Here is a 20532-nt window from a genome sequence, read left to right as displayed (position 1 = left end):
GAGGTCAGGAGATCAAGACCATCCTGGCTGACACAGTGAAACCCAGTCTCTACTAAAAATACAAAACATTAGCCGGGCGTGGTGTCGGGCACCTGCAGTCCCAGCTACTCGGGAGGCTGAGGCAGGAGAATGGAGTGAACCGGGGAGGCAGAGCTTGCAGTGAGCTGAGATCGCACCACTGCACTCCAGCCTAGGCGACAGAGTGAGACTCCATCTCATAAAAAAAAAAAAAAAAAAAAGAATTATAGTAAACACTTCATTCTTTTTTGTCCCACCCATCCCTGCCCAACTAGCATTTCATTATAAAACTTTCCATAATGCTTTATTTGAATGTTAATATTATGTGCTTTCTAAAAATGTTGTGAATTACCAAACTTATGGATTATCATTAGGTGATCAGGCACACATTAGTCTTTATCAGAATAAAATGAAATTTCATTTAAAAAAAAGAAAACTACCAATATAATTCTTGAGTATGATTCACATTTAACTGCTGGCACTGTAATTTGTAACTCTTTGATTTAGAATGTACATAGTTCTCATGTTTTAGGTAATAGGTAATACAGTTTATTTTATTTTTTTTGAGACAGAGTCTTGCTCTGTCACCCAAGCTAGAGTGCAGTAGCATAATCTTGACTCACTGCAACCTCTGCCTCCTAGGTTCAAACAATTCTCCTGCCTCAGCCTCCCCTGCCGCTGGGATTACAGGTGCGTGCCACCATGCCCAGCTAATTTTTGTATTTTTAGTAGAGATGGGCTTTCACCATTCACCACGTTGGCCAGGCTGGTCTGGAACTCCTGACCTCAGGTGATCCACCCACCTCAGCCTCCTAAAGTGCTGTGATTACAGGAGTGACCCACCACGCCCAAGCTAAAGTTTAAATTTTCCTTAAAAAAAAAAAAAAGTGTCCAAAGACCTAAAAGAGCTAAAACTAAAAAAACTCTTAGAAGAAATATAAAAATAAATCTTCATGACTTCAGATTTGGCAATGCAGACCATGGGGAGTGACTGCTAACAGGTGCAGGGTTTCTTGGGGGGTAATGAAACTATTCTAATATCGATTGTGGTAATGATTGTACAACACTGTAAACACATTAAAAATCATTGAATTGTACACTTTAGATGAGTGAATTATGTGTGATTTATATTTCAAAAGGTTGTTTAAAAAATTCTATAACATAAGCAGCTTGATACAGCTAATGAGACACTCACCTCTCTCTCAAATTCATCCTCCTCCTCCAAAAGATCATACACCTGCTCTAAAAGCTGAACTCCCAGGCCACGAATTACATCAGTTCTCAAGACTTCAACTAGTCTCCTGATCTTTTCAGAACCTGGCATGATAGCTAAAAGGCAACAACAAAGACAAAGGGAAAAATAAACACTTTTACCACTATAGCAAGAACACTGCAATTTTTTAAAATTTTGTATTTTATTTTATTGTATTTTATTTTATTTATTTATTTTATTTCTGAGATGGAGTCTTGCTCTGTCACCCAGGCATGTGATCTCAGCTCACTGCAAGCTCCGCCCCCTGGGTTCACGCCATTCTCCTGCCTCAGCCTCCCGTCTAATTGGGACTACAGGGGCCCACCACCACGCCCGGCTAATTTTTTGTATTTTTAGTAGAGACAGGGTTTCACTGTGTTAGCCAGGATGGTCTCGATCTCCTGACCCGTGATCCGCCCGCCTCAGCCTCCCAAAGTGCTGGGATTACAGGCATGAGCCACTGCGCCCAGCCAATTATTTTTAAGTGACAGGGTCTTGCACTGTCATAGGGATGTAGTACAGTGTGACCATAGCTCACTATAGACTCTAATTCCTGGGCTCAAGCAATCATCCTGCCTCAGCCTCCCAAGTAGCCAGAACTACAGGAATGCACTACCATCTCCAACTAATTCTTAAATTTTTTGTAGTGATGGGGTCTATGTTGTCCCGGTTGGTCTTGAACTCCTGGCCTCAAGCAATCCTCCCACCTTGGCCTCCCAAAGCAATGAGATTACAGGCATGATTATACCACACCAGGCCTTTTTTTTTTTGGTATTTTATTTTACTATTTTATTTTTATTTCATTTCATTTGATTTTTTGAGACAGGGTCTTGCTCTGTCACTCAGGCTGGAGTGCAGTGGCATGCTCATGGCTCACTGCAGCCTCAACCTCCTGGGTTCAAGAAATCATCTTACCTCAGCCGCCTGAGTAGCTGGGACTACAGGCATGAGCCACTATGCCTGGCTAATTTTTGTATTTTTTGTAGACACAAGTTTTCATCATGTTGCCCAGGCTGGTCTCAAACTCCTGGACTCAAGCAATCTGCCCTCCTCAGCCTCCCAAAGTACAGGCATGAGCCACCATACCCAGCAGGCCTGTTTTTTAAAAAATCTTGTTATACTGACATTCTTTTTCCCCTATGACAAGAGTTTGGTTTAATGACTTACAATTTACGTATGAACTTAAGCTTCACTACCATCTCTTAAACCTAAAAAAATCACAACTGTCTAACTTGAAGAAAAGTCACATGAAAAACCACAAACATTTGTCTATTTATTTATTTTTAAAAATCAATTTTCATGTAACTTTTCAGGAATACCTCTGTTGCATAACACAGGATATACCTTTTATGGAGATATGCAAATGAAATAATTTTAAAAACACAAAAAAAATTTATAGGCATTAGTTCCTTGTTTTGACACAGTTCTCCAATAAACACATGCTCTCCAGTTTGCTGTAAAAGAATAAACTAGGCTAGGAGTGGTGGCTCACGCCTGTAATCCCTCACTTTGGGAGGCCAAGGTGGGAAGATCACCTAAGTCAGGAGTTCAAGACCAGCCTGGCCACATGGTGAAACCCCACCTCTAACAAAAATACAAAAATTAGCCGGGCGTGGTGGTACATGCCTGTAGTCTCAGCTACTCAGGAGGCTGAAGCAGGAGAATCACTTGAACCCGGGAGGCAAAGGTTACAGTGAGCCAAGATCACGCTACTGCACTCCAGCCTGGGTGACAGAGTGAGACTCCGTCTAAAAAACAAAAAATAATAATAAGCTGATCACCTGAAGGTAGCTCTTTAAAATGGATTTCCTCTGCCTCTTCTGCAACCTTCCCATGAAGTATCAGTGTGTCCCGATATTTCCGATGAAGTTTGAATTCTGACACTGGGTTTGCTACCAGGACATCTTCACAGCTCTCTTTAGAATCTAGTTTCAGTGTCTGAGTCATCAATTGTACCAAGGCATTAATTTCATTTGTCTGATCTTTCCTGAGGGAAAAAAATATCCCTTTGTTATTTAATTGGCTTCATGAAAATTTTTCATTAAAAAATTACGTGCAAAACGACCTTTCGGGAGTTCTGCTTTGAAATGTCCAAGTAAGCTCCTACAGACTGACCTGACCCTTCCACAAATAACAACTATAAACTCTAGACAAAATACAAAACTCAACAATGTAAAGGCAATGCAGAATAAACAAAATCTGCAGGCAGATCTTGGAGAAGAGTCAACACCTTTAAGCCTAAGGGCAGGCCATGGGCAGATCAAAGTACAAGAGAATTCACAATCTTATGGGCCTACAGAAAGGACAGAGTTCAGAACAACCACTGTCACTAGAAAGTGAGACAGGAACCTTGGAGAGAGTCTAAAAGAAACAGCCCCAGATTCTGTGTACAAATTCTGCCTATTTCAAAGTAACAACTATACTCAAGTACAAAGCTCAAGAATATTTAAAGAAACACAAAATACCAGCTTCCAATGAGGTAAAATTCAGTGTCTAGCATCCCATCAAAAATAACCAGAAGGGCAAAGAAGCAGGAAAATATACATTTGTGAAGAGAAAGAAATCAGTTAATAAGAAACATATCCAAAAGTGACACGACTGATAGAATTAATAAATGAGGACATTAAAATGGGTAGTATAAATATCTTCCATATGGCCAAGGTAGAAGAAAACATGAACATGTTAAGGAGAGACACAAAGACATTAAAAAAAGACCCAAATCAAATTTCTAGAAATGAAAGATACAATATATTAAATGCACGGGATAGGATTAACAGATTAGACACTGCAGAAGAAAAGATTAATGAACTCAAAGACATAACAATAGAATCTATGAAATGTGAAACAGAAAAAGTAAAAATAGGCCAGGTGCAGTGGCTCATGCCTGTAATACCAGCACTCTGGGAGGCCAAGGTGGGCAGATCACCTGAGGTCAGGAGTTTGAGACCAGCCTTGCCAATATGGTGAAACCCGGTCTCTACTAAAAATACAAAAATGTAGCTGGACGAGTGCCTGTAATCCCAGCTACTCGGTGGGGCTGAGACAGGAGAATATCTTGAACTCAGGAGGCAGAGGTTGCAGTGAGCCGAAATCATGCCACTGCACTCTAATCTGGATGACAGAGTGAGACTCTGTCTCAAAAAATAAATAAATAAAATAAAATAAAATATTTTTTAGAAAAGTAAAAATAAGTAGAGCATCAGTGAGCTGTGGCACAAATTTAAGGAGCCTAATATACATGTAATTGAAATCCCTAAGAGGGCAGGAAGAAGTCCAAAAAAAAAAATGTGAAGAAATAATGGCCAGGCGGGGCGTGGTGGCTCACACCTGTAATCCCAGCACTTTGGGAGGCCAAGGTGGGCAGATCACAAGGTCAGGAGATCGAGACCATCCCGGCTAACACAGTGAAACCTCGTCTCTACTAAAAAAATACAAAAAATTAGCCAGGCATGGTGGCGGGTGCCTGTGGTCCCAGCTACTTGGGAGGCTGAGTCAGGAGAATGGTGTGAACCCGGGAGGCGGAGCTTGCAGTGAGCCGAGATCGTGCCACTGCACTTCAGCCTGGGCACAGAGCGAAATAATGGCCAAAGTTTTTCTTTATTCTTTTTTTTTTTTTTTTGAGGGAGTCTCACTCTGTCGCCCAGGCTGGAGTGCACTGGCACAATCTCGGCTCACTGCAAGCTCCACCTCCTAGGTTCACACCATTCTCCTGCCTCAGCCTCCTGAGTAGCTGGGACTACAGGTGCCTACCACCACGCCCAGCTAATTTTTTTTGTATTCTTAGTAGAGACGGGGTTTCACCGTGTTAGCCAGGATAGTCTCGATCTCCTGACCTCACGATCTGCCTGCCTCGGCCTCCCAAAGTGTTGGGATTACAGGCGTGAGCCAACGCGCCTGGCCTCTTTATTCTTTTTTTAGAGTCTTGCTCTGTCGCCAAGACTGGAGTACAGTGGCATGATCTCACTTGGCTCATTGCAATCTCCACCTTCCAGGTTCAAGTGAGTCTCCTGCCTCAGCCTTCTGAGTAGCTGGGATTACAGGCATGTGCCACCACGCCCAGCTAACTTTTTTGAATTTTTAGTAGAGACAGGGTTTCACCATGTTGGCCAGGCTGGTCTTGAACTCCTGGCCTCAAGTGATCTGCCCGCCTCGGCCTCCCAAAGTGCTGGGATTACAGGCGTGAGCCACTGCACCTGGCCAGCCAAAGTTTTTCTAAATCTGATGAAAACTATGTATCTACACATCTAAGAAGACATTCTTTAAGAATTCTGAAGGAAAATCAGATGTGTGGCCGGGCACGGTGGCTCAGGCCTATAATCCCAGCACCTTTGGGAGGCCAAGGCAGGTGGATCACAAGGTCAGGAGATCGAGACCATCCTGGCTAATACGGTGAAACCCCATCTCCACTAAAAATACAAAAAATTAGCAGGGTGTGGTGGTACATGCCCGTAGTCCCAGCTACTCGGGAGGCTGAGGCAGGAGAATTGCTTGAACCCAGGAGGCAAAGGTTGCAGCAAGCCGAGATCGTGCCACTGCACTCCAGCCTGGGCGGCAGAGCAAGATTCCGTCTCAAAAAAAAAAAAAAAAAAAGAAAATCAGACGTGTGCATAGAAGAGACATTTTTGGCCAGGTGCAGTGGTTCACACCTGTAATCTCAGCACTTAGGGAGGCCGAGGCGGGCGGATCACCTGAGGTCAGAAGACCAGCCTGACCAACATGGAGAAACCCTGTTTCTACTAAAAATACAAAATTAGCCAGGTGTGGTGGCGCATGCCTGTAATCCCAGCTACTAGGGAGACTGAGGCAGAAGAATCGCTTGAACCCAGGAGGCGGAGGTTGCAGTGAGCCGAGATCATGCCACTGCACTCCAGCCTGGGCAACAAGAGCGAAACTCCGTCTCAAAAAAAAAAAAAGAAGAGACACTTTCAGCTCCAGCATATGCCACAAACCATTTATAATTTTATCAGTGGGAACACTAGAGATCTGAATACTACTGAAAATGTACATTTAATATTCATTAAAACAGAAATAGTTTATAAAGGGAGACAGAAAAACAAGAACTTACCCTTCCCTGTAATCCCCATCTGACTTATCAGTTGAACTTGTAGAAGAACTTGACTCATCCTCAGACAGACAATGAATCAGTTTCCTTTCCTATTAAATGTTTGGAAGAAATAAAATTCTACATGACAACACAACCAGAATGTGATACTTGAACCAGTCTTAGATGCAACAACTAGACACAGTACGTTCCTAGGTGCAATATAACAGGAGAATCTAACAAATACAAAAATTGTTCCCATATGATTTGTGGCAAAAAGAAAAAAACATTGAAGTGATTTTACCCATATGATATCCCAGTTCACTCATAAAGTTCACAAGAATAACTGAAGAACATCAGATGAAGTTTTTCATTTTGTTTGTTTTTTTTTGTTTTGATTTTTGTGTTTTTTTGAGACAGAGTCTTGCTCTGTCGCCAGGCTAGAGTGCAGTGGCACCATCTCGGCTCACGGCAACTTCCGACTCTCTGGTTCAAGCGATTTTCCTGCCTCAGCCTCCCGAGTAGCTGGGATTACAGGCACGTGCCACAACGTCCAGCTAATTTTTGTATTTTTAGTAGAGACAGGGTTTCACTATGTTGGCCAGGCTGGTCTCCAACTCCTGACCTCATGATCCGCCCGCCTCAGCCTCCCAAAGTGCTGGGATTACAGGCGTGAGCCACCGCGCCTGGCCAAGGTGAAGTTTTACAAAGGTCCTGGAGAGTCTCCGCTGTGAAGAAATTTCCAGAGGACAGTGGATGGCTAGTTCTGGTTTATCAACTCCTAAGCAGAAGGCTTGTTCTATAGGAATGTTGGCATTTTAAATCACCTAGGCAACCTCAGCTTGTCTTTTTTTTTTTTTGGATACACGGGTGTCACTATGTTGCCCAGGCTGGCCACAAACTCCTGGGCTCAAGCAATCCTCCTTCCTTGGCCTCCCCAAGTAGCTGGGATAACACCCACAAGCCACCATGCCCAGCTTCAGCTTGCTCTTAATGTGAGACTGTTAAAGTGCTTTAAAGGATTACCTAAAAATACACATAAACCTTACAACTCTGAGATATAGAAGGCAGCCTCTATTAGTGAAATAACTAAATGATATAGTTAAAGAAATAATACATCCAATACTTTCAAAGAGCAGGAAGAATTCCCAGAGTATTATACAGAGAGGTGAACATGGGTTAGAAACCTAGTAATTACCGATTTAGCCACCAGATGGTGTCCCTACATCATCTACAGGCAAGAAGGTAAACTACATTGACACAAATAAGAAACAGGAATGATTAGCAAGTGAGACTCAAATCTGGTGACACAGATGGGTATGTTGGTATCACAGCAGATTGAGCAAAGTGTTGCCTAGTGCAAGCCCTTAGAAAGTTCTGTTATTTATTTATTTATTTATTTATTTATTTATATTTTTGAGACAGAGTCTTGCTCTGTCACCTAGGCTAAAGCACAGTGGTGTGAACACAACTCACGTAGCCTCGACCTCTTGGGCTCAAGCGATCCTTCCACCTCAGCCTCCTAAGTGGCTGGGACTGCAGGTGTGTGCCACCTTGCCAGGTAATTTTTTTTTCTTAGAGACAGGGTCCAACTATGTTGCCCAGATTGATCTCAAACTCCTGGGCTAAAGCAATCTTCTCACCTTGGCCTCCCAAAGTGCTAGTATTATAAGCATGAGCCACTGCATCAGGCCAGGAAGTCCTGTTTTAAAGACCAACCTACGAAATATTTTTAATTAGGCTATCAATTGTTTACAAGAGTACCTGAAAAATTTATTCCCTTAATGGGTCAAACATAATCCTTTTGACTATTATTTACCAGTTCCTTTCTTTATCAAGAGTGAAAAGATATAACAAGCTGGCCCTGTCCCAAAAATAAATGGAGCTGACATTTAAAAGGTTTACTGCATTAGGCCTGCCAGATGTAGACTGTCCACCTTCTCTCTTAGGAGTACGTAATGCACCTGAGTGACGCTGCAGTCAGAGGAGAGCCGTTGGGCAGGCATGGGCTGGTCTTCCTCCTGGGGTTTTCCTGGCCCTGCTACACTCAGAGAAGCTTTCCTCACTGAAGGGCCTGAAAAAGCAAAAATCCCCAGCAGTTGTTTGTGGTGGGCTGCCCCAATTGAAGAGGGCTTTGTATTTGGTATGGAACATACCCCAGCAAGAGCTAGCCCAGAAGTAACTCAAACAGCATGTTTATCATTTCTCTGGTGTCTGACACCTCAGTTGAAATCTTAGCTCTAGGTCCACCAGCTCTGTGACCTTGGGCAAGTTACTTAACTCCTCAGAGCCTCTGTTTCCTTAGCTGCAAAATGGGGATAATGCTGCATATTTTGGCAGTACTGTAAATGTGAAATGAGATAATACCCTTAATATGTTTACCATAATCCCCAAGACATGGTCAGCATTCAATAAATGGAAACTGCTAGTACTATCTTTAAAAAATAATTAAAAAGAATGATAGCCCTCAGCCTAGGGCAGCACCACTCCCCGAGCAACCTCCCTCTGTTCCTAAGATGGGAGCAATTCACTGACCAGTGGACACTGGACATGGAAAAAAACTAAACATTCACTTGATTTCTGGTCTGAAACCTGCCAGGACTTACTGCCACTCAAAGCCCTCTTGTTATTTCTTTAATATCCCCCTCCTCTGATATTTGAACCAGATTCAATACCCTATGATGATTTCTTAAAAGACTTGACTAAGAAATTTCAAAATCTTTTCCAACTCGATTTCCTACATGTTTTACTGCAGTTGGAAAGTTTCAACCTCTCATAGTTAGAACCAGTGTTTCTGTCCACGAACCATACCCCTAACTGCCAATTAGATGAAGAAAAGAAGTCAACTTTACCTGAAGAGGACATTTCTTCCTGTGACTGCTTCAGTCGCCTCCTCTCTCTGGCTGATAACGGTCGATCCTTTAAAAGAAAGTCACAAAGTCACTTCCATTCCTACTTGCTATTGTTATAACACCTACAATCCATGATGTATCACTCAGCATTAAGAAAAAGGTCTCGGCTGGATGCGGTGGCTCACACTTGTAATCCCAGCACTCTGGAAGGCTGGGGTGGGCAGATCACGAGGTCAGGAGTTGGAGGCCAGACTGGCCAACATGGTGAAACCCCGTCTCTACTAAAAATACAAAAATTAGCCGAGCATGGTGGTGCGTGCCAGTAATCCCAGCTACTCGGGAGGCTGAGGCAGGAGAATTGCTTGAACCTGGGAGGCGGTGGTTGCAATGAGCTGAGATCACGCCATTGCACTCCAGCCTGGGTGACAGAGCAAGACTCTGTCTCAAAAAAAAAAAAAAAAGAAAAAGGTCTTACTCCAGCCTGGGTGACACAGCAAGACCAAAAAAAAGGTCTTGCGCTGGACTTGGAGGATTGTCCATTGGAAACCAGCCCACAGCAGGGTTATAGCTACTAGTGAGAAATGATCACAATGATCACAGCCCTCGTTTCTGGGAGGTGCTCATTTTTGGAAGGGCAAATGGGGACTTTCACATTTGCCATATTCAGAATCTACTTGGTTTCTTTTTTTTTGAGACGCAGTCTCGCTCTGTAGCCCAGGCTGGAGTGCAGTGGCCCGATCTCAGCTCACTGCAAGCTCTGCCTCCCAGGTTCACGCCATTCTCCTGCTTCAGCCTCTCGAGTAGCTGGGACTACAGGCGCCCGCCACCACGCCCAGCTAATTTTATTTTCGTATTTTTAGTAGAGATGGGGTTTCACTGTGTTAGCCAGGATGGTCTCGATCTCCTGACCTTGTGATCTGCCCACCTCGGCCTCCCAAAGTGCTGGGATTACAGGCGTGAGCCACCGCGCCCGGTCTACTTGGTTTCTTTAATTCACTGGAAGTGACCATCTCTGAAACCACAGAATCTGTCCATTTCAATCAAAGATTCTGGCTGAGGCCGAGTGCGGTGGCTCATACCTGTAATCCTAGCACTTTGGGAGGCCAAGGCAGGTGGATCATTTGAGGTCAGGAGTTTGAGACAAGCCTGGCCAAATGGTGTAACCCTATCTCTGCTAAAATACAAAAATTAGCCGAGCGTGGTGGCTGGCACCTGTAGTTCCAGCTACTCAGGAGGCTGAGGCAGGAGAATTGCTTGAACCCAGGAGGCGGAGGTTGTAGTGAGCCAAGATTGTGCCACTGCACTCCAGCCAGGGCAACAGAGCAAGACTCCATCTCAAAAAAAAAAAAAAGATTCTGCTGAGATCACATCTGTCCCATCTGTTCCTTCCAGTGTTTGGCAAGAAGCAGAGCTAAGATGTTTTAATACAAAACTTCATAATATACACAAGACTTTATAACCAAAAAGCTTTATAAGAAGGTTTTGGAGTGTTTTTGCTTTGAGACAGGTTATTGCTCTGTCACCCAGGCTGAAGTACAGTGGCACGATCTCGGCTCACCTTAACCTCCGCCTTTTGGGTTCAAGCCATCCTCCCACCTTGGCCTCATGAGTAGCTGGGACTATAGGCACGTGCCACCACATTTCGCTAATTTTTAAATTTTTTGTAGAGACAAGGTCTCACTATATTGCCCAGGCCAGTCTTGAACTCTTGGGCTCAATTGATCCTCTGGCTTTAGCCTCCCAAAGTGCTGGGATTACATACATGAGCCACCAAGCCTGGTTATAAGGTTTTTAAAAATCCAGCATATGTTCCCACAAACCTTTGATGATGACATCTCACTGCTCCTTGAACTGCTCACAGACCCAGTGACCACTCTACGTTGGTTTTCAGCCTCTTTTTGTGTTGATGTGATATCCACTTTCCCAACAATGGGATAAGAAGGCAAAAATCGAGGAAGCGACTCTTGGAACTTAAATAATTAAAAAAGAACATTATCAGTTTCATATATAGCCCCTTCCAATGTTCCCCTATCAGCAGGTTCCCTATGTATTTGTCTGTGGTTTGCTCTTAAAACCTTCAAAACATTGCATTTTTTTTGGAAAGACTCTGCCAAAAGTCAATCATCTAAGAAGGTTATGGAGAGGACACGTGTTAAAGTTATTTCTAGAAATGAGATGTCAACATGATTCTGTGGAGAAGCTGAAGAAAGAACTGTTCATCAGCACAATACAGATGGGGCCAAAGGTTTACCCTCATTAGCCTATTCCTTTAACTTTCAAAATGATCTGTCCATCTTTGCTGGAGAAGATAAAATCCTTACTCTGCTTCGAACTCACTGATATTTGAAAACTAGTATTTAGCATCTTGCCATTGTCACCCTTCTGTATATGTTCCTTGCATTTCTTACATGCCTTTTTGGCAATTGTTAATTGCTCTAAATAGAAATTGAGCTTCCCAAAGTCCACCTCCCAACCCAAAGCAAAATGACTTATAGCAAAGAGATCTCTGCCAACCTGTCTCTCTTCCCCTCTGTGCTCAGTCTGTTCTCTCTTCTTCTGCCGTCGCTGTCGAGACAGGGAAGGTTCAGACCCAGAGTTGTGTGGCTGTAAATCTGGGTGGATTCTGCCCTGTTTTTCTATAACACATTCACCAGCAACTTGATCCTTAAAAATAATAAAATGACATTTTAAAGTATAGCAGCAACCTGGTACATTGTAATCCAAAGTAAGTTGTCCATAAAAAGTGGCTTTTGTTTTTTAGCATGAAAACTTTCCTCAGTTTTAAAAACTGGTTTCCATATGGCAATTCAAAGTGTTACCTGGAAGTTCTAAAATGACCCATCACAATGTAAAGTTCACAATATGGTTCAAATATAACAATGCAGAATTGAATACAGAGGTAAACATAACCTTCCTCTTAGAAAACAAAAGAAGCGGGCCAGGCATGGTGGCTCGTGCCTGTAATCCCAGCACTTTGGGAGGCTGAGGCAGGCGGATCACGAGGTCAGGAGTTCGAGACCAGCCTGGCCAACATCGTGAAACCCCATCTCTACAAAAATACAAAAATTAGCTGGGCATGGTGGCAGGCACCTGTAATCCCAGCTACTCGGAAGGCTGAGGTAGGAGAATTGCTTGAACCCGGGAGGGGGAGGTTGCAGTGAGCTGAGATCGCACCATTGCACTCCAGCCTGGGCGACAGTGAGACTCCGTCTCAAAAAAAAAAAAAAAAGAAAAGAAAACAAAACAAAACAAAAGCAGTTGCAATTTCAAATTTTTGTGCAATGAAATTAAATCATAATGCAACAGTTAAAAAATAATGATTATAAAATGAAGCAAACACACACAAAAACACAAAATAATGAAAAGTCTTTTGAACATCCAAATGGCCAAACTCTCCATGCCTACTTTTAAAATTGTAAATGAAAATAAGAAGCAGCTGAGTGTGGTAGCCCACACCTGTAATCCCAACACTCTGGGAAGCCAAGTCAGGAAGACCACTGGAGGCCATGAGTTCAAGACCAGTCTGAGCAACATAGTGAGACCTCCAACTCCATTAAAAAAAAAAAAAAAAAAAAAAAAGTCAAATGTAGTGATATGCCAGGTAGTCACAGCTACCCAGGAGGCTGAGGTGAGAGGATTGTATGAGTCCAGGAGGTCAAGGCTACCGTGAGCCGTGATCATGCCACTGTCCTCTAGCCTGGTGACACAGAAAGAGTGTCTCAAAAAAAAATTATTACTTTATTTTATTTTTTTTTTTTTGAGACAAGAGTCTCGCTCTGTCGCCCAGGCTGGAGTGCAATGGCGCGATCTCGGCTCACTGCAAGCTCCGCCTTCTGGGTTCACGCCATTCTCCTGCCTCAGCCTCCCGAGTAGCTGGGACTACAGGTGTCCGCCACCACACCCAGCTAATTTCTTTTTTTGTATTTTTAGTAGAGATGGGGTTTCACTATGTTAGCCAGGATGGTCTCGATCTCCTGACCTCATGATCCGCCCGCCTCGGCCTCCCAAAGTGCTGGAATTACAGGTGTGAGCCACTGTGCCTGGCCAAAATTTTTTAATAAATTAAAAAGAAAATGAGAAGTTGTCTTTCTCAAAATGAATGTGTATTTGCAGTGTTGACAGGCAAAGACAAAATGCCGACATCAGTTATCCAAATGTTCTGATTTTTTTCTCTTCCTCCAAATAAAAATAATTGTTTTAATTCAATCACTTAAATTGTGGTTAATCTAAAACTACTGATGTTTCATTCCATTATTTTTAAAAATCTCCTCATAATTTTTCATAGGTTTTCCATTCTGAAAATGAACAAATGTTTTAAATGAATTCCAATTTAATACAAATTTATTTCCCAAGTAAACATCAGTTATTTGGATGTACCCTAAAAAGCACAATAAAAAGACCACTGAGCTTGGCATTAGGTGGAGTCTTATGTGAGAAACTTAATTTCCCTGAGCCCAGTTTCATCATTTAAAAATGGATCTAATACCCACAGCCACATTGTATTACTATTTTAGGATTAGCTGAGAGAATACACTAAAAGTACTTAGGACTATGTCTGATGCATATTAATTAGATGCTCAGCCAGGCGCAGTGGCTTACACCCGTAATCACAGCACTTTGGGAGGCCAAGATGGGAGGATGATTTGAGCCCAGCCAGGAGTTTGAGACCAGCCTACACAACATAGGGAGACCCTGTCCCTACAAAAAATAGAAAAAATTAGCCAGGAGTGCTGGCATATGCCTGTAGTCTCAGCTACTCGAGAGGCTAAGATTGGAGGATCACTTGAGCCTAGGAGGTGGAGGCTGCAGTGAGCTGAGATCACATCACTACACTCCAGCCTTAGCAACAGAGCAAGGCCCTGCAGAATAGGAAGAGGGGAGGGGAGGGGAGGATGGGAGACAATATTTTATTTTCTTTCATTGTTTTTTGAGATGGAGTCTTGCTCTGTCACCCAGGCTGGAGTGCACTGGGGCAATCTCAGCTCACTGCAACCTCTGCCTCCCAGGTTCAAGCGATTCTCCTGCCTCAGCGTCCTGAGTAGCTGGAATTATAGGCTCATGCCACCATGCCCAGCTAATTTTTGTATTTTTAGTAGAAACAGGGTTTTACCATGTTGGTGAGGCTGGTCTTGAACTCCTGACCTCAAGGGATCCTCCTGCCTCGGCCTCCCAAAGTGCTGGGATTACAGGCGTGAGCCACCATTCCTGGACAGGAGACAATATTTTCAAACGCTGTATCTAATAAGGAACTGGTATCTAGAATAAAGAACTCTTAGAATTCAATAATAAAATGATAAATAAACCAATTTTAAAATTGGCAAAGAATTCAAATAGATTATTTCTCCAAAGGAGAAATACTGGCCAAAGTATATAAAAAGATGCTCAAGGCTGGGCACGGTGGCTCACGCCTATAATCCCAGCACTTTGGGAGGCCGAGGCAGGCTGATCACTTGAGGTCGGAAGTTCGTGACCAGCCTGAGCAACATGGTAAAACCCCATCTCTGCTAGAAAAACTACAAAAATTACCCGGGTGTGGTGGCACATGCCTGTATTCCCAGCTACTCGGGAGGCTGAGGCTGGAGAATCACTTGAACCCAGGAGGCGGAGGTTGCTGTGAGCCAAGATTGTGCCACTGCACTCCAGCTTGGGCGACAGGGCAAGACTCTGTCTCAAAAACAAAAGAAAAAGAAAAACATGTTCAACATCATTGGTTATTAGGGAGATGCAAATCACAACCACTTCATACCTACTAGGATGACTATGTTCAAAATGATAAACAGTAACGAGTGTTAGCATGGATGCAGATAAACTGGAACCCTAATATATTGCTGGCAGAAATAAAATTATATAGTTATTTTGGAAAACAATTTTGTAGTTTCTCAAAAAGTTGAATACAAGGAGTTACCATATGACCCAGCAATTCTACCCCTAGGTACATACTCAACAGAACTGAAAATATATGTCCACACAGAAACTTGTATGCAAGTGTTCATAGCAGCATTATCCACATACAACCTTCCTCTTAGAAAACAAAAGTACCCAAAAAGGAGAAACAACCCAAATGTACATCAACGGATGAATGGATGAATAAAATATATATGGGCAGGGCGTGGTGGCTCATGCCTGTAATCCCAGCACTTTGGGAGGCCGAGATGGGCGGATCATGAGGTCAGGAGATCAAGACCATCCTGACTAACACAGTGAAACCTCGTCTCTACTAAAAATACAAAAAAAATTAGCCAGGTGTGGTGGCGGGTGCTTGTAGTCCCAGCTACTCTGGAGGCTGACGCAGGAAAATGGTGTGAACCCAGGAGGCGGAGGTTGCAGTGAGCCAAGATCACACCACTGCACTCCAGCCTGGGCGACAGAGTGAGACTCCGTCTCAAAAAAAAAAAAAAAAAAAAAATTAGCTGGGCGTGGTGGCGCATGCCTGTAATCCCAGCCACTCAGGAGGCTGAGGCATAAGAATTGCTTGAGCTCTCGCTCTCCCTCTCCCTCCCCTTCCCTCTCCCTCTCCCTCTCCCTCTCCCTCTCCCTCTCCCTCTCCCTCTCCCTCTCCCTCTCCCTCTCCCTCTCCCTCTCCCTCTCCCTCTCCCTCTCCCTCTCCCTCTCCCTCTCCCTCTCCCTCTCCCTCTCCCTCTCCCTCTCCCTCTCCCTCTCCCTCTCCCTCTCCCTCTCCCTCTCCCTCTCCCTCTCCCTCTCCCTCTCCCTCTCCCTCTCCCTCTCCCTCTCCCTCTCCCTCTCCCTCTCCCTCTCCCTCTCCCTCTCCCTCTCCCTCTCCCTCTCCCTCTCCCTCTCCCTCTCCCTCTCCCTCTCCCTCTCCCCTCTTTTTTCGGTCTCCCTCTACTTCTTTTTTCGGTCTCCCTCTGTTGCCGAAGCTGGACTGTACTGCCGGGATCTCAGCTTGCTGCAACCTCCCTGCCTCGGGCTCCTGTGACTCTCCTGCCTTGGCCTGCCGAGTGCCTGGGATTGCAGGCGCGCACCGCCACGCCTGAATGGTTTTTGTATTTTTGGTGGAGACGGGGTTTCACCGTGTTGACCGGGCTGGTCTCCAGCTCCTGGCCTCGAGTGATCTGCCTGCCTCGGCCTCCCGAGGTGCCGGGATTGCAGACGGAGTCTCGCTAACTCAATGCTCAATGGTGCTCAGGCTGGAGTGCAGTGGTGTGATCTCGGCTCTCTGCAACCTCCACCTACCAGCCTCCTGCCTTGGCCTCTTAAAGTGCTAAGATTACAGCCTCTGCCCCACCGCCACCCCGTCTAGGAAGTGAGGAGCGTCTCTGCCTGGCCGCCCATCGTCTGGGATGTGAGGAGCCCCTCTGCCCGGCCGCCCTATCTGGGAAGTGAGGAGCGCCTCTGCCCGGCCGCCCATCATCTGGGATGTGAGGAGCGCCTCTGCCCGGCTGCCACCCCGTCTGGGAGGAAGTGAGGAGCGCCTCTGCCCGGCTGCCCCATCTGGGAGATGAGGAGCACCTCTGCCCGGCCGCCCCGTCTGGGAGGAAGTGAGGAGCGCCTCTGCCCTGTTGCCCTATCTGGGAAGTGAGGAGCGCCTCTGCCTGGCCGCCACCCCGTCTGGGAGGTGAGGAGCGCCTCTGCCCGGCTGCCACCCCATATGGGAAGTGAGGAGCGCCTCTGCCCAGCCGCCCCTTCTGGGAGGTGAGGAGCGCCTCTGCCCAGCCGCCCCGTCTGGGAGGTGAGAAGTGCCTCTGCCCGGCCGCCCCGTCTGGGAGGTGAGGAGCGCCTCTGCCTGGCCGCCACCCCGTCTGGGAGGAAGTGAGGAGCACCTCTGCCCAGCTACCCCATCTGGGAAGTGAGGAGCGCCTCTGCCCAGCTGCCACCCCCTATGGGAAGTGAGGAGCGCCTCTGCCCGGCCGCCCACTCTGGGAAGTGAGGAGCACCTCTGCCCGGCCGCCCACTCTGGGAAGTGAGGAGCGCCTCTGCCCGGCCGCCCACTCTGGGAGGTGAGGAGTGCCTCTGCCCGGCCGCCCCGTCTGGGAGGTGAGGAGCGCCTCTGCCTGACCGCCACCCCGTCTGGGAGGAAGTGAGGAGCGCCTCTGCCTGGCCGCCACCCCGTCTGGGAGGAAGTGAGGAGCACCTCTGCCCAGCTGCCCCATCTGGGAAGTGAGGAGCGCCTCTGCCCGGCTGCCACCCCCTATGGGAAGTGAGGAGCGCCTCTGCCCGGCCGCCCACTCTGGGAAGTGAGGAGCGCCTCTGCCCGGCCGCCCACTCTGGGAAGTGAGGAGCGCCTCTGCCCGGCCGCCCACTCTGGGAGGTGAGGAGTGCCTCTGCCCGGCCGCCCCGTCTGGGAGGTGAGGAGCGCCTCTGCCTGGCCGCCACCCCGTCTGGGAGGAAGTGAGGAGCACCTCTGCCCGGCCGCCCACTCTGGGAGGTGAGGAGCGCCTCTGCCTGGCCACTCCGTCTGGGAGATGAGGAGCACCTCTGCCCGGCCGCCCCGTCTGGGAGGTGAGGAGTGCCTCTGCCCGGCTGCCACCCCGTCTGGGAGGAAGTGAGGAGCACCTCTGCCCGGCCGCCCCCTCTGGGAAGTGAGGAGCGCCTCTGCCTGGCCGCCACCCCGTCTGGGAGGAAGTGAGGAGCGCCTCTGCCTGGCTGCCCCATCTGGGAAGGGAGGAGCACCTCTGCCCGGCCGCCACACCGTCTGGGAAGTGAGGAGCGCCTCTGCCTGGCTGCCCCATCTGGGAAGGGAGGAGCACCTCTGCCCGGCCGCCACACCGTCTGGGAAGTGAGGAGCGCCTCTGCCTGGTCGCCCCGTCTAGGAGGTGAGGAGCGCCTCTGCCCGGCCGCCCAGTCTGGGAAGTGAGGAGCGCCTCTGCCCGGCCGCCCTGTCTGGGAGGTGAGGAGCGCCTCTGCCTGGCCGCCACCCCATCTGGGAGGAAGTGAGGAGCGTCTCTGCCCAGCCGCCCCGTCTGGGAAGTGAGGAGCGCCTCTGCCCGGCCGCCCCCTCTGGGAAGTGAGGAGCGCCTCTGCTCGGCCGCCCCCTCTGGGAAGTGAGGAGCGCCTCTGCTCGGCCGCCCCGTCGGGGAAGTGAGGAGCGCCTCTGCCCGGCCGCCCCGTCTGGGAGGAGAGGAGCGCCTCTGCCCGGGCGGCCCCGTCTGGGAAGCGAGGGGCGCCTCTGCCCAGCCGCCCTGTATGGGAGGTGAGGAGCGCCTCTGCCCGGCTGCCCTGTCTGGGAGGTGTACCCAACAGCTCCGAAGAGACAGCGACCATCGGGAGCGGGCCATGAGGACGATGGCGGTTTTGTTGAAGAGAAGGGGAGGAAGTGTGGGGAAAGGAAGGAGAGATCAGATTGTTGCTGTGTCTGTGTAGAAAGGGGTGGGCATAGGAGACTCCATTTTGTTCTGACTAGGAGAAATTCTTCTGCCTTGGGATGCTGTTGATCTATGGCCTTTCCCCCAGCCCCCTGCTCTCTGAAACATGTGCTGTGTCAACTCAGGGTTAAATGGATTAAGGGTGGTGCAAGATGTGCTTTGTTAAACAGATGCTTGAAGGCAGCATGCTCTTTAAGCGTCATCACCACTCCCTAATCTCAAGTACTCAGGGGCACAAACACTGCAGAAGGCCGCAGGGTCCTCTGCCTAGGAAAACCAGAGACCTTTGTTCATGTGTTTATCTCCTGACCTTCTCTCCACTATTATCCTATGACCCTGCCATATCCCCCTCTCCGAGAAACACCCAAGAATGATCAATAAATACTTCAGAAATTAAAAAAAAAAAAAAAAAAAAAAAAAAAAAAAACAGTTCTGGAATAACAGGAGAATCACATGGAAAAAATGGCTCTGATATCCATTTCATTTCCTACAAAGCAATTGAGATGGACAGAGACCCAGATGTAACCACAGCTTCTAGAATACAATATGGGAAAATAAAAAAAAAAAAAAAAAAAAAAAGAATTGCTTGAACCCAGGAGGCAGAGGGTGCAGTGAGCCGAGATCGCGCCATTGCAATCCAGCCTGGGAAACAAGAGTGAAACTCTGTCTCAAAAAAAAAAAAGAAGCCAAACATACAAAGCCATAAATTGTATGATTTCATTTATATGAAATCCTCAGAACAGGCAAATCCATAGAGACAAATGTTGCCAGGGGTTGTGGGCAAGAGGGAATGGTGATGACTGTTACAGGGTACTGGGTTTCTTTTTGGTTTGATGCAAATATTCTTCTATGTTTAAACTGATACACAGAATTACTGATTTTCCTAAAATGACAACAGAACCCACCCATTTGTAACTGCACTTTCAGTCGTCTCTCAGAAACCAATATCTCATGTGTGCATATCACTCACCTGGTCCTTTGGCTTTTGTTCTTTGATTAGGGGCTGCAGAGGCTTCACTGGTTCATTCTTTTCCCCAGTGACAATGTCAGAGGACCACGTGGGAATCAAGTTTTCAGGCTGGGCACTAGATTTAGTGTTGTCCTGCAGCATCTCCTCTTCCACTTGAGAAATACTGCATTTACCTCCTAACTCATTAGAGGCATCCAAATGTCTTGGCTGATTCTCCCGAATGAAGCCATCACTCACTGAATCCCTCCCTTTTGCAGGTAAGATGTCAATATTTACCCTACTGATTGTGGCTAGTTCTGTGGTATTGCTCAAGTCCTGTTTGCAGGTATGGGCTTTCAGACTGGCAGGTGACTTCAAGAGACCAGAGGCCCTGGGTTTCTCCTGGGACAAACATTTGCCTTCACCCTGAATGAAAACATGTTTAGAAATTATTATAGCACTCCTCATATCTTATACAAAATCAACTCAAAATGCAACAAGAGGTTCCTCAAAAAGTTAAACATAGAATTAACGTATGACCCAGCAATTCCACTCCTAAGTATGTAATCCAAGGAACTGAAAGCAGGGACTTAAGTAAGTATTTGTACACCAATGTTTACAGCAGCTTTATTCAAAATAGTCAAAAGGCGGAAACAACCCAAAAGTCCGTCAGCAGATGAAGGGATAAACAAAATGTGGTAAATACTGCCAGGCACGGTGGCTCACACCTGTAATCCCAGCAGTTTGGGAGGCCAAAGCAGGTGAACTACTTGAGGCCAGGAGCTCGAGACCAGCCTGGGCAACATGGTGAAATCCCATCTCTACTAAAAATACAAAAATTAGCCAGGTGTGGTGGTGCATGTCTGTAGTCCCAGTTACCTGGGAGGCTGATGCAGGAGGATTGCTTGAGCCTAGGAGGTGGAGGTTGTAGTGAGCCGAGAGCCCACCACTACACTCCAGCCTGGGCAACAGGAGTGAAACCCTGTCTCAAAAAAAAAAAAAAAAAAAAAAATACATACAATGGAATATTTCTAATCCATAAAAAGGAATGAAGTTCTGATACATGCTAAAATGTGAATGAACCCTGAAAACATGCT

General features: G+C 46.6%; 1 protein-coding gene across 5 annotated transcripts in view; it reads right to left on the bottom strand.

Annotated features, from left to right (window-relative positions):
• The window catches only part of NEK4 (NIMA related kinase 4), a 59227-nt gene that overhangs the window by 21093 nt on the left and 17602 nt on the right, over positions 1-20532 (bottom strand). For 2 of the 5 annotated variants that reach the window (XM_054483957.2, XM_063661091.1), the window contains exons 7-15: positions 19457-19861; positions 14690-14827; positions 11678-11827; positions 10984-11133; positions 9164-9230; positions 8276-8385; positions 6336-6424; positions 3052-3257; positions 1214-1347 (exon numbers count right to left, since the gene is read on the bottom strand). In XM_054483957.2, the coding sequence (XP_054339932.1) occupies positions 1214-1347; positions 3052-3257; positions 6336-6424; positions 8276-8385; positions 9164-9230; positions 10984-11133; positions 11678-11827; positions 14690-14827; positions 19457-19861 (1449 nt within the window). Of the gene's footprint in view, positions 1-1213; positions 1348-3051; positions 3258-6335; positions 6425-8201; positions 8386-9163; positions 9231-10983; positions 11134-11677; positions 11828-14689; positions 14828-19456; positions 19862-20532 lie in introns of those variants that run through there. The other 3 variants (XM_054483960.2, XM_063661092.1, XM_063661093.1) reach the window with 2 other exon arrangements.

This window comes from Pongo pygmaeus, chromosome 2, assembly GCF_028885625.2.
Source record: "Pongo pygmaeus isolate AG05252 chromosome 2, NHGRI_mPonPyg2-v2.0_pri, whole genome shotgun sequence".
NCBI lineage: Eukaryota > Metazoa > Chordata > Mammalia > Primates > Hominidae > Pongo > Pongo pygmaeus.
This window is presented reverse-complemented; position numbering and strand designations above follow the sequence as displayed.